The sequence below is a fragment of the Phyllostomus hastatus genome, unplaced genomic scaffold (genome assembly GCF_019186645.2).
Source record: "Phyllostomus hastatus isolate PE091 unplaced genomic scaffold, TTU_PhHast_1.1 phas_contig_29, whole genome shotgun sequence".
Taxonomy (NCBI): Eukaryota; Metazoa; Chordata; class Mammalia; order Chiroptera; family Phyllostomidae; genus Phyllostomus; species Phyllostomus hastatus.
The window spans coordinates 24183691-24199993 of record NW_025333835.1 but is presented as its reverse complement, the minus strand read 5'-3'; the positions used below and the strand labels follow the sequence as shown (position 1 = coordinate 24199993).

The following is a 16303-nucleotide window of genomic DNA, read 5'->3' as shown; positions in this document are numbered from 1 at the left end:
GGTTATGAAAACATATTTTAAAACAGAAAAGCACAAAAAAAACCCTCACAGAAGTGCTCTAAGCTCAGTTCTTTTTCTCCCTAAATAAAAAGGAAAACCCAAAACTACTGTATTTTCAGAATACAAATGCTGTGTAAGAAACTGAATTCCTCTGGCACTAGCTCCACGTGAAAGAGAGAGGAATCCTGAGAAGGCGTCTGACTCCGAAGTCTGTAAAAACAGAGCTGCTTGATTCTTTCTGCTCTCATCTTTTCCTACTCCAAACAAATATCAGTTATTATGAATATTAAACACGCATCACAAATCCAAGTCACAAGAAAATAACCCTCTTGATATCAACCTAGTGTTGATATTTTTAAAAAAATTTATATAATGCTAAAATCCTCACATTTAATGCATTTCCTTTCTTACCATAATCATAGAAGAGAAAGACTAGTGAACCAAGAAAGCAAGTAGAGGACTACAGAGTATTAACATACTTTACCTGAGCGTTACTGCTTTCACAAGGAATGACACTGCTTTCGGCAAGAGGTGACATACACATATGAGAGTTTTCAATACTGAAGGCGATCCCACTCACAGAATCAGCCATGGGTAAACTCCCATTATCCACCGGCTCCTTAATCCAAGTGTTCTCATCTGCTATCTCTACAGGGTCAACCATATCCACAGTGTTGTTCTCCTTCTCACTTTCAACGTCCTGCAGCAGTGCCAGGACTTCCGCAGAAGCACTGGACTGATTCTGTGTAACAGACAGGGAGGTCACTACTAAACGTGTGCCATGTGGAGAGGTGGCACTGTCCACCTGCCGCAGGTGGGCTCCAGCAGTGTCCATGGCAGGTGATGAGGTGTCTGTGGAAGGAATATTCGCTTTGTTTTCTTCATCTTCACTGTGAGCCTCAAGGGTAAAAGGTATTCGAATCAGTGAGGTCTGATACTGAGTACCACCTCTATACATCTCAAGTCTCATAGGAGACCAATTTTTAATAGGTGAGCAGCCATCTATATAAGGACTTCTGATACATGGATTACTAATTCCATTTGCATTTATTCCAGATGACGCATCAGGAGAATGAAAAGTAATCTTCCTTTGTTCTAAAAGATTGGGAGGGAAAAATTAAATTGTAAAATCATAAAAATGGGAAAGCCATTCCTAAATGGTAATCATGTTTCACGGCAGAAAAGAACAGATTACTATGAACAGTTGTGTTGTTTACTGAAGTGAAATGTTGTTGTTAAAAACAATAGCAACTGGGTTGCTTCCATATCTTGGCTATTATAAATAAAGCTGCTATGAACATAGGGATGCATATATTCTTTCAAATAGTGTTTTGAGTTTTTTCGGATATATTCCCAGCAGTGGAATTGCTGGGTCATAGGCAGTTCCATTTTTAATTTTTTGAGGAAATGTCATCCTGTTCTCCACAGTGGCTGCACCAGGCTGCAGTCCCACCAACAGTGCACGAGGGTTCCCTTTTCTACACAGCCTCATCGACACTTGTCTGTTGATTTATTAATGAGAGCCATTCTGACAGGTGAGAGGTGATATTTTATTGTGGTTTTAATTTGCATTTCTATGCTGTTTAGTGACATGGAGTGTCTTTTCATGTCTACTGACCATATCTGTATGTCCTCTTTGGAGAACTGTCTATTCAGGTCCTCTGCCCATCTTTTAATTGGATAAAAACATCACTTTTTGGTATTGAGTTATATGAGCTCTTTATAAATTTTGGACATTAACCCCCTAATTGGATGTATCATTGGAAAATATCTTCTCCTATCCAGTAGGTTGTCTTTTTGTTTCGTTATATACAAACAGCCAAGCCATGGAAGCAACCCAAGTACCCAGCAACAGGTGAGTGACTTAAAAAGCTGTGGTACATGTATATACAGTGGAATATTACTTGGTCATAAAAAGAATGAAATCTTATCATTTATGACAGCATGCATGGACCTAGAGGGTATTATGCTGAGTGAAATAAGCCAGTCAGAGAAAGACAAATACCATATTACCTCATTTATATGTGGAATGTAAAGAACAATATAAATGAAAAAACAGAACAAAAATAGTCTCACAGATGCAGAGACCAGAGTGATGGTTGCCAGAGTGGAGAGGGGTTGGGGGACTAGGTGAAGGGACTGAGAAGTACAAATTGGTAGCAGCAAAACAGTCACAGGGATGTAAATTACAGCACAGGGAAATTAGTAATACTGTAATTACGACTTATGGTGCCAGGTGGGTACTGGAAATATTGGGGGGAACGCTTTGTCAGGTACATGACTGCCTAACCACTATGCTGTATACCTGAAACTAATACATAATAATATTGAACATAAACTGTACTGAATAAAAAACCCTGTAGCACAAACAAATATGTCTCAATAAGACGAGGTTCTCCAAAAAGAATTCCTATGACACTTTACCTTTTTAAATTAAATAAAATTTAATTTAATAAATTTTATTTATAAATTAAATAAAATTTAATTTAACACTACCTGAGAACTATTTCCTCACGAGCATATTGCTATTATAACAACACTGTTCATATGCAAAGAAGATACTGGAAACGCCAGGGGACAGCTACAAATCGGTAGCTGCAGATATGTGAAATGCAGTTGCCCTTCTTATCCAGTTTGGTCTTCGGCGCTTTCAGCCACTTGTGGTCAAATGAGGTCCAATAACGTTAACTGGGAAATTTCGCTTTAGTAATAACCCCTCACCCCAAAATAAATGGCCATCTTCAAAAAGAACTCATTGTAATAATGATCAAAGACACAAAAATTAAAGCAGTAAGAGACCTTTTTGTAATGCACCAAATTAACAAACTTCAAAAAGAATGATAATACCAGTGTTTATGGATGGGGAGAAACTGACTTTCTTATAAACTGTTGATGAAAATTTCAATTGGTACAACCTTTCATGAAGTAAATTTGACAAAATTCATCAAGTCTTAAAAATATTCACCCATTTTGACCAAATGATTCCACTTCTGAAAATTTAACCAAGGGTATAAATATGAATAACACAATCTATATACAAGGATAATCATGAGTTATATGATTCTGAAAAATTAGAAACAATTTGAATGTTTACTAACAGTTGAAAACAAATAATACATCCATGAAATGGAATATTAGATAGTGATTCAAATTCATGGTTATAGACAATAATCAATAACTTGAATGAACTATCAAAAGTACGCATAATAAAATGCTCTGTAAAGAAAAAAGGACAGAGAACTGTGTGAGTGTGTGTGTATGTGACCCTCCGTATACGTACAAACACACTCACAGGAAGGACTAACAAAAAATACCATTTTCAGTTTTCTGCTTGTCTTTACTATAAATAGGTTTTGAGAAATTGACATACTGCAAAGTGAAATATATAAATTTCCCCATGCTACATTTGCTTTAAAAACCCTACTCAAACACATGCACGTTTACAAAATATGAAATCTGATTGCCAAAGTGTGAACCTACAGTTGAGAAGCAAAACCAAAGCATACCCCCAGCCAACCTATCTCTAAAATTGCCATCTTTCTTTGATTCCCTTTATGAGAATGCCTGATATAAATACTGCTAATCAAATGACCTGTATTTAACACTAGAGTACAACTTTGCTGAGAATCTGTTTTTATAGGTAAATTATTCTTTTTTGTAAAAAAAAAAAGTTTCTAAATTTTAAAAGGTTAGAACAAGCTAAAAAGAGCCTCTATAATAACAAAAATTGATTAAAAATTTAAATTAGGTATTACATTATGAGACATACCTGAAAGAGGTGCTTTTCCTATTTGAAACGCAATTGGTGAGAAAGTGGGTGAAGAAATAGGTGAAGGATTGGTTATACTTCCCAAACTGTATTTTTTCACACTACCCTGAATAGGGCTAGAAGAAAACTGCCCCTATGATAAAAACAAATAATTAAAATATACAGTTCTCTTCCTCAACTTTTATTTTCATGTTCAAAACACATTTATAAAGTAGATCATATAAACTTTGATCTCCCTAAAGTAAAGATGCCAAGTCAAGGCATCTTGTAACAAGAATAGCTGAGAAAATTGTTACAAAAATTTTCAAACAGAATCTGTTAGTCAATATAAAATATAAATGCAGTGTTTAAATAAACCACTATATTTCATACTAAGCAGCTGTTCATGAAAAATTTTAACTAAATTACTTCATCCATGCCAATCCTGTTGTGTCACACTGAAAATCTTAAATCAGTGAACAAATTACATTGAAATTCCTTGAGACACACGATAAATTTGATGATCCCATGTATCTCTAAATGCAAAATTGTAAAACATAACCAAAAACATTCCTGAATAATGAAAATGTGAACTAATATAATCCTTATGAAATATAAAACCTGAAAGGCAACCATTTCTCAAGTGCAATACGGGCACCAAAGTCCAATTATATCTATAAGAAAATAACCAGCCACTTTTTAACACACTCCTTACCGAACTTGGCGTCTGCACAGGACTCCTACACCGAACAGGAGATAAATCTATTGAATAGAAAACCTCGAGTGATGTTGGAGCACTACTGGGAAGACTTCTAGGAGAAGCCGGAGGTAAGGAGTCAGAGATACTTCCATTGCCATCTAAAAACAGCTTTCTTCTGAGGGACGAAGAACTAAGGTTTCCAGGAGATTGATCCGCAAACTCATCGGCTCTAAAATAGTCACCTACATTTAATGTTAACAGAGCAAAAGGCAAAGCTAGTCATTTTGAAGAACAATTACACCTCAGTTATATGATTTTTCCAAAACCACCATACACTGTATGTTTGAATTGGTTTCAATAGAGCAAAGTTTAATAACATTATGTGATGTTTAAAATCTGAAATTATTCCTTCTTTTTTGAGTGCTTCATTATTATTATAAGTAACACCAGTAAGGTGTTTGCATAAATAGTTTATGTCTACAGAAAAGATCACTAAGATAAAAAGGCTAATTTAGGCCAGATTTAAAAAAATGGAGAGAGATTTCAGACTAGTTCCCTGACTTCTATAGAAAGAAGCATTTCTATTTACAAAAAGCCATTAAAACAAAACCTTTTAAGTTATTAAAGGTTTAAATAAATACAATACTTACCTAATACATTTTCTATATTAAAATCCACAGGAAGAGACAGCAATGTCTGACAAGCAGCTGGAAACAAGCAGATAAAAAAATAGAAGCATATGGATAAATCAATGCAAGCATATCACATACAATCTACCATGCGCTTCCCAATCAAACACCTTCCCACAATGTTCCAGCCAAAGTCAATTATTTCATTTATGGATTGTTTTGCATAACATGTCACCTTCCTGTAAGTGGTTTCCCATACTTTCTAGCACTGATATAAATTGTAAATGGCTCAAATTAACTCCTGGCTGTTCTGCTGGCATTTGAATAAAAAGAGAAGTCAACCCATATTTGGGGATAAATTTCCCAATATTAACAAATTAAAAAATAGATCTTCAAAACTAAAAAGCAATTTCTATGCTTTGAACCCCCCAAAAAACAAACAACATACTATTGCTATTTTTAAAACATGGCTTGATGTATCTATTCTAATTATTTTTAAAAGTCAGCTCTTATATAGCTCATTAATTAAAAGTACACAACTCCAATTCCAGAGTAAAGTGTCACTACATAAACTGAATTTAAAATTAAATATATCTTAATGTGGAACATACATCTTTCCAGAATATATTCATACTCACCATTACTTTTCTCAGAATGGATGGTCAGCTTTCTTCCAATTGGAGATTCATTATTTACATTAACATCTGTAAAACATTTAAAGTAAAAATCTTACATTTTATATTCTTCATCTACTTTAGGGGTTACTTTTTCCACAGTGAAAAAAAAAAAGAACAAAATGGAAACGTTTATTTTACATTTTAAAAACCAATGTCTGGGGACATGTGGACAAAACCAAGGCAGAGGGTAGAAGCAAGGGAGGCAGGTGGGTTTGGAGGGGGTGGGGAGAAAATATGGACAACTCTAATTGAACAATAAAATAATTTAAATTGTATAAAAAGAAAAAATAAAAACCAATCTGCATATATAAGTACATAATGTGACATACTTCTGTTAAGTTTATCTTTTTTAATTTTGAGGGAACACAAAGATAAAACTTGAAGGATTATTACTGTATAGCAAATAAAGAGGCAACAAGTATCATCTTTTGCTGTGTATAATGTACATTTTCTGCCCAAAATTTTGAGGGAAAAATAAGGATGTGCATTATACATGGGTAGTACCTGAAATACCTTGTACCTGTTCTTGTGTTTTGTAATTGCTCCATAAAATTTCTTGTACCATATGTTCATAAATAAATGCTAAAATTCCTTTATAATACAGAAAACAAGAATCTAAGCACAAATAAATAAATAATTGAATTAAAAAATTAAAACAAAAGATTTTTCCCCTGAAAGTTTGGGCCAAAAACATGGGTAAGCATTTTACATGCCAAAATACCGTGACATGTGAAGGAAAGCATGGTTGCACTCCGTGATACCAAGCTTGAAAGGCTGGATGAGTGTTAGTCATCCTCAAACAGCTCCTCTGTCACTTAATGTTTTTGAAAAATGGGTTCAGATAAATTGTCTGAATTAAAATGCCAGATCATTTTGAGAAAACCTAAAATTTGATATAAATAAAACCAAGTTCTTTTTTTTTCACAACAGGAGTCAAAATATAGCTGCAAATAATTTTTGAAAAAATTGAAAGTTAATATTAAGCTTTATAATTTGAAAATCACCAGGTTAAAAAAATGACAAAAATAACTAATATAAGCAAAAAACAAAAACAAAAAAAGGAAAAACAAGGAGGCAAAAAACATCCCAGAAAGCTTAAAATACAATAATAGAATAAATCCCAGTAACCTAAGAAACCTAAATAAGTAAATAGATGAATGAGTAAGTAGGTGGGTGGATAAATAAGTTAAAGTCTCCTCCTAAATACTATCAGAATTGGTAAAAAATAAAATTCTAGATTCAAATGCCATTTTTTGCTGTAGGTGGTCTCACGGCATGGAAATGTAACTCAGCACTCACATGGAAAACCAGTGGGGAGCGAGCTGGCATACAGGACCACACCCACTGAGAGGTTTTCCCTTGGTGAATCAGGCTGCATTATACCTAGATTGCTATGAGGCTTGCTTTTGCTAAAATGCCCTCACCCTGAATTGAGGCAGTAAGAGCTTACTGTAACTTCCTAAACTGTACTAAACCTCCCAAGTATGGAGTGTAACTGGTTCAACCACTTTTCCCCTTGGTCTGCAACATCCTTCTCTTTTAAGTAATTAGCAACATTCTTACCTTTGTTATCTGTAAAAGGTAATCAATTATCTACAGGAATCTGTGCATAGTAAATGAGGACCATCCTCCACTAATGTACCCAGAAAAGCAATAAAAGCCTGTGCTGGCAGGGGCCAGAGCCCTCTCTCCCTCTCTCTCACTTAGGGAGTGGCAGCACCATCCCCTTTTTCTCCACAGGACTTCTGTAGTCTGTATTTGTTCACAGCAGCCACAACACACATGGATCACACACGGATCCTGCTGGCCAGGATCCCTATCAAGGTGGCACGACCTTCTTCTATAAGGCAAATGCCAACAAGGCACTCCATAGCTGAAAACCCTGTATAATGTCCTTGCTTTTTAGGTTAGAATCCAAATACCTTAAACATGAAATGTGAACAATGTGATAAGGAGTCTAAATGTATAATTTAAATGTACTGAACTTTAAAAAGCCACATTTGGCTAGTGGTTACCGTATGTGAAGAACTGAATAATCTGAGATTTCACCCTCCTTGCATGATGACAAGGTAACGTGTCAATGTTCTAAGGAGGCTGAAGACATGGGACTTGTGGGTCAAGACACAGAACTTCATTGTTCCCAGCACGGCAGGGTGCAGAAGCTTCATGTTCACGTCAGTTCCCTTCACCCCTAAGTCCAAAGGAGGTGACATGAAGCCCAGGTGGATGTGGCACACACAGTGGGTTTTCATCACAGCCGAGGAACCCTAAACTTGGGAAATCCCATTCTTTTTTTTTTTTTAACTACAGTTGCCATTCAACATATATTAGTTTCAGATGTATAGCACACTGGTTAAATATTTATGAAGTGACCCCCCCAGTAAGTCTAATAGTCCCACGATACAACATAATCATTATAATATTATTGGCTATATTTCCTATGTTGTACTTTACAACCTCGTGATTATTTTATAACTGCCAATTTGTGGGAAATCCCATTTTTTTTATAAGCTGTGAGCAAACCTGCTCCAGAGGAAGACACAAAGCCTACTCTCTGCTCTGGAGAGATTCACTATCTCTGTCTTCCAAGGACATTCATACTTCAAATGTCCTTGAAAAGTTAGTTTGGGAACAAGCCTGTATGTATCACTCCTCACTTCATGTGCAGAAATGTGAGACACAGAGAATTGTCTCCCAACACCACACTGGACAGTGCAGCTCTGGAACCCACCCACTAACCACTGCACTCTGTCATCATGGGCTGGACTAGATCAGCATGTCACAGAAGCTGTCATATTTTTCGCATCTTCTTGATCCTGTATCACTATAACTAACACAGGATACTCAATATATACAAATTATTTTATTAAAAAGATCACATAAGAAGGTCAACTCACCTCTTCAAAAATAAAAAATTAAAGAATTTGGGGGAAAACGTGGTGTCTATGAAAATGTCAATCTGGAGCCCTGGCTGGTGTGGTTTAATCGATTAAGTGCTGGCCTGTTGCCAGTTCGATTCCCAGTGAGGGCACTTGCCTGGGTTTCAGGCCAGGTCCGCAGTTGGGGGTGCACAAGAGGCAACTGATAGATGTATCTCTCATACATTGACGTTTTGCTTTCTCCCTCCCTTCCCCACTCTCTAAAAATAAATAAATAAAACCTTAAAAAAAAAAGAAAAGAAAATATCAACTTGGATATAGAATTTTAGAGCTGGGAGGGGCGTTAAAAACAACCTTATAGTCCAACCCCTTTATTTTACAATAAACAAAACCGAAGTCTAAAGAGATTGAATAAGTTGATCAAGTCACCCTTTCTGTTTTATAGTCAGTAGCAGGAGGTCTACATCCACTATCATAGCTTGTAATGGCTGAGGATACAGACTCTGAAATGAAGATGCCTAGTTTCGAATCCAGGTTCTTTTACTTTGATCATATCTATAGTCCTGAAACATGCGTTCTAACCTTTTTAAAACTAGGTTTTCTCACCTATAAAATGGGGATAATAATAGCACTTACCTCATATAAATTTCTATAAAGAATTACTGAAATCACTTAGCACTGTCCCAGCACATGGGAAGTGCTCAGTCCGTTCTACCCATTATTGTTGTGGTTTTGATAAAGAATGGAACAAATATTCCCTTACCCTTAGATCATAATGAACGCTCGCTACGTAGAAGAGGGGGCGATCCCACTGAAATGAGGGATGCATGTACACAAAGTAATATCTGAACACTGCTTACAACTCAAAGGATAGTGAGAGCAAATATAACTATTTCCTGGAGGTAAAAAAAATTTCAAAATTACTGGCATGCCCTTCAATTTGCTTATTAATTTTGCAGATAATCAGCTATATTACACTGTCCCAGAGGTCAAGTGTCCATCCTTCCTCTACTTTTATAAGAAATCAGCAAATTAACAAAAAAGCAAAGCAATTTAAGGATTTCATTTAAAAAATTAACCTTCAAAATCACTGCAAAAGTCAGTAATAACTCTTAGCTCTACATTCAGTACCAACTACTTCTGCATCTACAGAGCCTCTATCACTATCATTATACGTGATATTCACAATGGTCATGGAGAAAAAGTTAAATTCAGAATAGAATGGCCAAAATCCCAAATTCAGTGCATTTAAGTCAAACTTGAATTCTAATACTTAAATAGTTAAATCCTATGGTATACCTAAATTTAAATTATAGCAAGTTCCTTACCAAACCAGGTAAACTAACACTTCATTATATGTCACTTCACATTCATGGAGTTTTATAATTTTATGATTTTTATTCAAATGATTTTTTTGCACACTCACATTTACTGGAATGATACTCTGAAAGCTGTTTCCCTTCATGATCAGTCCAAGGAGAGGGTACGATGACATCCTTAGTGAAAAACTATAAGATTAAAGTCATACAGTTAGACATAAATTCCCCTCAAATATAAAAAGTACCTGTGTTAACTCCAAATAACCATCAGAAATACTATATACCGACTTACAAGTTATAATTAAAAATTTTAATACTTAAAAGTACAAATGATCTAAAGTGAAATGGGAGAAATTTAAAGTACATATAAAGAGAAATCTTAATACTCCAAATCAACCACTTAAATTTGAAACTTGCATATTATGTGTAGGGCATTAAACACAGAAAATATACTTATAATCTCTTCCCCACCTTTTATTTGAGGGAGAATGACAAAAGGAAGGAAGAAGAGGATGGAGTAAATGGAGACAGACACCGACAAGTAAGCTAGTATGAGTGGTGTGCTGGAGCTGGCTTGCATCGGCTCTCAAGATCTAACTATTAAATTTTCAGGAATTGTGCGCAAAGCTAATGTTAAAAATAAAATAAGCTGCAAGCAAATCTGAATCATAGTAATGTGTACTTGAAATATATGATCTTATTAACAATGCCACCCCAATAAATTTAATTTAAAACAAACAGTGTTAAATAATGCAAAAGAAATTGGGACCAAAGTTAGTATGTTCAATGTTGGCTAACTCTAGATGGTAATATAATCTAAAGAAATATTATTTCTGTAATTTGCAATGTAATTTTGGTGGTTTGTCATTTTTTTCTCTGAAAGAAAATCAAATTGTGTATTAATATTTTCAAATTAAAAAATAAAATCATATAAATTTACAATAAATTATATTAAAAATACAAGTAATAAATACTCAAAAGCATCGCTTGCTACTATTTTACTACATTCTCAATATCTACGCTTGAGGTTATGTCTTTTGATCTGCACAGTGGAACTCCTTTATACAATGGTCTAACCTGCAGTTCTTTTCCCATTCAGTGATGGAACATGAGTAACATAAATTTGGCCACAGTTGGAATATTTCCATCACAAATAGCAGCAATCACTAAAACTCATATTCTTCCCACAACCAGACAGCCAGCTGTTACACAAACACACCACCATATTTTCAAAAGGAGATAGAGGATTTGGATACATGTCTTCCTCTTTCATTCTAGATGTAAAGTTAAGCCTCATACTACATTCTCCCCTTCCCTTTCTATGTTTTGGGGGCAACTCAGAATGTTCTCTTTACATTTTGCTATACCTATAACAAAGAACAAATTTCCTTGACTAAACTACCTATGAATGCATGAGGAAAAGATGCAAAAGGGGGGAGGGGCAAAGATTATGAAGTAGATAATCCCAGAAAAAAATAGAAAGGACCTCTAAAATTAGGAAACCATGCACAAGTTCACTCAAAATGAAACATATACAAATCCAAATAAGCAGATAAAATTTTAAAGTAGTAAGAGCAGCATGAATTAAAAGGTTGAAAACAACCAGTATTGCAGATTTGAGAAAACAGGAAGTATCACAATACAGTTGGGAAAAAAACTGGCACCAGCCTTTGGGAGGGCAAGGTGGCAAGGTTTACCAAAACTAAAAACACAAAGCCTCTGACTTAGCAAGTCCATTTCAATATACAAAGATATACGTACAAGGGTGTTCACTGAAGCATTATTTGTGATAGAAAAACACCGAACACAACCTAAACAAATATCAATAGGGGCTGAGTTAGGTTATGATACATTCATACAATGGAATACTATGGTATTACTAAAATTGGTGTGTGCGGATAATAAGGAAATAAAAAAATTAAGATGCAAAGGAGTATGAGAACAATGATCCTACATGTGTAAAATACAGGGTCCACCACAAACAATGCCCCTTTTTTATTACAAAATCTTCTATTTCAAATCATAAGCACATAATTCTGTAACATAACACACTCAAGCATACCATATGACCTTTTAAGTGAAATGTTCAAATTAAAACGATAAATTATTACACCCATATTATTACCCTACTAACCACACTCAAGCAGGCCTTGCTTCTGCCGGACCCTGCATTTAAAGGACATGTGCTATTACATGCATAAAATTAATGACAGTATAATTGTTACAGTAGTTACTTATAGAAAGTGGGGTGGGAGAACAAGAGGCTCCTGGTTTTCATCTGATATGTTTTATTTGCAGTTTGAGCTTTTTATTTTTACTGTGTATTTATTCTATTTTAAATATGTACATGAAAAACTTTAAGTTGTTTGATACATTGACCCTAATCTTCACTCTGACTTCATTTTCCTAGTCTTCTGCTGAATTTCCTTTTAAAGCTGAAGATTCTAAAAAGAAAGCATATTTTCTAAAATGTTGGAAAATGGGAAAGAGTCTGAGAATATTCAACTGAGGAGGACGCAAGTGATTGGATCAGAATGAACATTTTGAATTACAAGTTAGATTAAGTAGATAAAGTTTGGAGTAAAGCACATGAAATGATTTTTGAAGAAACAGGCTGTATCTTAAATACAAGGTGACATCACCAACACTGAAAAAGTAAGGACAGAAGGGGCCAGAACTCTGAACAGGCTGCAGCTAAGTCTCTTGGGGCACAGAAGAGCCGCATATAGCTAAGGAATAGAGGTGGGTAGAGAGGGCTACCGAGGGAAAAGGGAAAATAAAAACTGTTCCCATGGAACAGTTCTGAGAAAGCTCTGAGAAAGTAGCTAGACAGATAGCCCCTACTTGCATTCTAAGAAGGGCTCTGCAGAAAAACAAAAATGAAAAGCTTAGCTCATAATTTGTATTAAAAAAAAAAACCTCTGTATTTGTAAAACACCTTTTCTACTTATCAGTGAGACATTTTATTTCATGAAATACACTGTCTTAAAAATCCAAAGTATTAACAACATCAAAAGAGAAAACCATTACCAAAGCCAGTCTGGATTTTCCAGGTCTAAAACCATTCAACTTCCTCTACCTAAACTCCACAAGTTTGTGCTAATCAATATTCTGAAGGCACAAGGAAGGCAGAAACTTGCTAGACCCTGAGAATGAAAAGATGAATGAAGCACAATATTGGCCAAAAATGAATTCAGTCTAGGGGAGAAAAATCACTAAATCGATCACAATAGTAGATAAGTATGAGAGGCGTTGGAATAGCTGGAAAACATCCATCTTACAGGAGCACAGAGGGACACTCGTACAGCTGGGGACAGGCAGGTTGGTGTGGAGCTAGGACAGGAAAGGATTTGAAGGAAGTCTTCCTAAAAGTGGTGGCATGCACGTGAAATTGATGCTTCACTGGTTTAATGATCAGTAACAGTTTTAAGTTACCTCTTCAATGGCTTTTTGTCTTTTGTCTTCCACATCTTTATCTATTCTATACAAAGATAAAGAAGAAAAATAACCAGGCCATTATTTCAGCTGATTGAACATTTAAAATAATAACCTTTCAAAGAAATGATTTCTTTCTTTTAAAAACTGACAAATGTTAAGCTTACTTTAAAAGAAAAATTGGAATATTTTGCATTTAGTTAATGATATTATTTAGATATTCAGCATTGCACTGTTAGGCTTAACTCTCTTATTCCATTCACAGTTTGAAGGGAATAATATTTTCTTTTACAATGTTTAAACTGGTAATAATTTAAAAGTTGCTATTAACATAATGGAAGTTAAATAAACTTTATCCTTTAATCACAGCAAATTAATAAGTATTTCATTCTACAGAAATCTAAAAATTCATTTTCTTCAATTATAACCAAGTTTATCAGTCATATTTTTAGAATCAACTCTTACTTTGAAATAGAAACTATCACTTAGACAACTGAATAGACAAAAGTATTAATTATGAAATAAAATACCAACAATAAAAAACTTTGTCCAAATGAATCTTTTCACTTGGTACAATACACGATTATAATTACAGAAATTGATCAGCTGTGTGATTTAATATAAAATGTCTGGTCTCAGGCACAAGGCATATACTTGCCAAAGGACTCGGCAGTTAGCCTTGTAGAACCACTTCTTTAATCTGTTCCAGGAAAGAATATTTGCTTCCATCAATAAATTAGTAAGATACTTTTTTAATCTCAAAATCTTTTCTCATATATATATATGTTTATGGTTAATAACGCTTATGTAATAATGCACACATTTCAGAAACTAAAATCAGGTGGGTTTTTCAAATAAGAAAATTATGAGAAAGACTTCAGTGATAATCCCCATGTCTCAGTTTAAACAACAGCCATTTTGAGGATAACTCAATTCTCTTCATCTCATCACGAACAGAACCAGGTCAAAATGATGGTGTACAATAATACTAGCACATAGCGTTAGTGAGGTCTGATCTAGCATCACCCCACTCAGAAACTTTTTGCTGCTTCATCAGAGGGACTCCAGTGACCTGAAATGTTCAGGTAAAAGCAGGGAAAAGCAGCTTGGCAAAATATTGTAGGGCCAGATCATGCCAGGTCCTAAGAACTCACATAGGGTACAGTATCCTGACATTATGTGTATATTACAGAACACCAGCATGACGCATATAGGTTACAGGTATGCCCTGAATGCATTCTTAGAGGAGACGAGGTTGTGGACTGCTGACCTCCCGTATGGAAAGATTCCTCTGTTTACACCACTATGCCTTAGGGTTATTTTTTTATGCATAGCATGGCATGAAAAGGGTGGGAAGCACTGATATAGGGAACTTGGATTACATAAGAAGAGATATCAAAAGTCATTGCTAGGAATGAATCAACCTGTTTTAAAACTCTACTCACTAACCTTGGTAGAAGCCATAATCATTCACTGAATTACATTAGTAAATTAAAGTCAGGGTCTTTAACCCCTCCTTACCCCTACCCTATATCTACTGATATACACCAAGATTCATAAATGTGCCCAGACAATATGTCATTTATTAGTAAGTATAACCAATGTTGTGTCACAACTTTGGTTAGTGGCATTATTGACTCTAGAGGGTAGGAATAATGTCCTCTACGTACTTCTTCAGTGTTCCTTTCGTGCCTCAGGGCTCAGTGAATATCTCTTGACTTAATAGGTAAGTTTTTCATGGTTGAATATGTAAAGAGGCAAAATAAAGCATATAGTTTGTGTGAAATAAAAAATTAGTCTCATTTGTGACTCATTTGCTTTTAGATATTCTTTTTACTTTCTCTTTCAAAAGTATTTCAATTTAAGTGAAAATCCTTTTATGCTCATTCTGCATTCTATTCCCTTTGGATGGACATTAATTAATTAATGAATGGTCATCAAGTTACCAAGCCAAGAGTGGAAGGGATAGAAAAGCCAGACAAATATTTTCGAGAGTATCTCAACATGTGTACATCTTTGTGTGACTAAATTCTAAAGATAAACGATTACCAATTATTTTGGACAAACAACAAATGTATCTTACGACCAAAAATTAAAAGCTGATCATACCAGTATTCAACTTTCTCAAGTTAAAAATTAGACTATAAAACTGATGAGTCCCTCAGACTAGTAATAAAACTGTTATTTATAATTTGTAATTACAGACCACTGCAGCCCTGACTGGTGTGGCTCAGTGTGTTGGGTGTCATCCTTGTAAACCAAAAGGTCGCCAGTTTGATTCTCAGTCTGGAAATATGCCTGGGTTGTGGGTCAGGCCCCCAGTTGGGGCTGTGTGAGAGGCAACTGATCAATGTTTCTCTGTCACATTGATGTTTCTCTCCCTCTTTCTCTTCTCCCTTCCCTTCTCTCTAAAAATAAAGAAAGAAAATCTTAAAAAAAAAAAAAACATTGCAATTTGTAACAAAAAACTTGGTCTGTTCTACCAAAAAAGTACCATATTTTTAGGACTATAAGACACACCGGACCATAAAATGCACCTAGGTTTTAGAGGAGGAAAATAGGGAAAAAAAATTTGAAGCAAAAAATGTGGTAAAATATTTAATAACCTGTGACCCTGCTCCACCACTCCCCCCACCACAGTGAGCCAGGTAGGCTACATTCAGACTATAAGACACACCCCCATTTCCTCCCAAATTTGGGGGGTGCGTCTTATAGTCCGAAAAATACAGTACATGTTCTCATTACATGAGATTTTTTTAAGCAGGGTAAGTCAGAGGCGTACTAGTGCTTGGAAACCTACAGAACACATCAACAATGAAGTTAAGGCTAATATGATCACTAGGTTGGATTCAAGACATTATAATTCAGATCCCCAAGTGTCCTATGTCAAAGACAAATGAAGTCTATGGAAGCCCT

General features: G+C 35.1%; 1 protein-coding gene across 1 annotated transcript in view; it reads right to left on the bottom strand.

The window, feature by feature from the left end:
• BORA (BORA aurora kinase A activator) overlaps nt 1–16303 on the bottom strand; it is a 30921-nt gene that overhangs the window by 10840 nt on the left and 3778 nt on the right. The window contains exons 4-10 of the mRNA XM_045838962.1: nt 13388–13433; nt 10060–10141; nt 5716–5781; nt 5099–5155; nt 4464–4690; nt 3770–3902; nt 485–1095 (exon numbers count right to left, since the gene is read on the bottom strand). Of these exons, the coding sequence (XP_045694918.1) occupies nt 485–1095; nt 3770–3902; nt 4464–4690; nt 5099–5155; nt 5716–5781; nt 10060–10141; nt 13388–13433 (1222 nt within the window). The remainder of the gene's footprint in view (nt 1–484; nt 1096–3769; nt 3903–4463; nt 4691–5098; nt 5156–5715; nt 5782–10059; nt 10142–13387; nt 13434–16303) is intronic.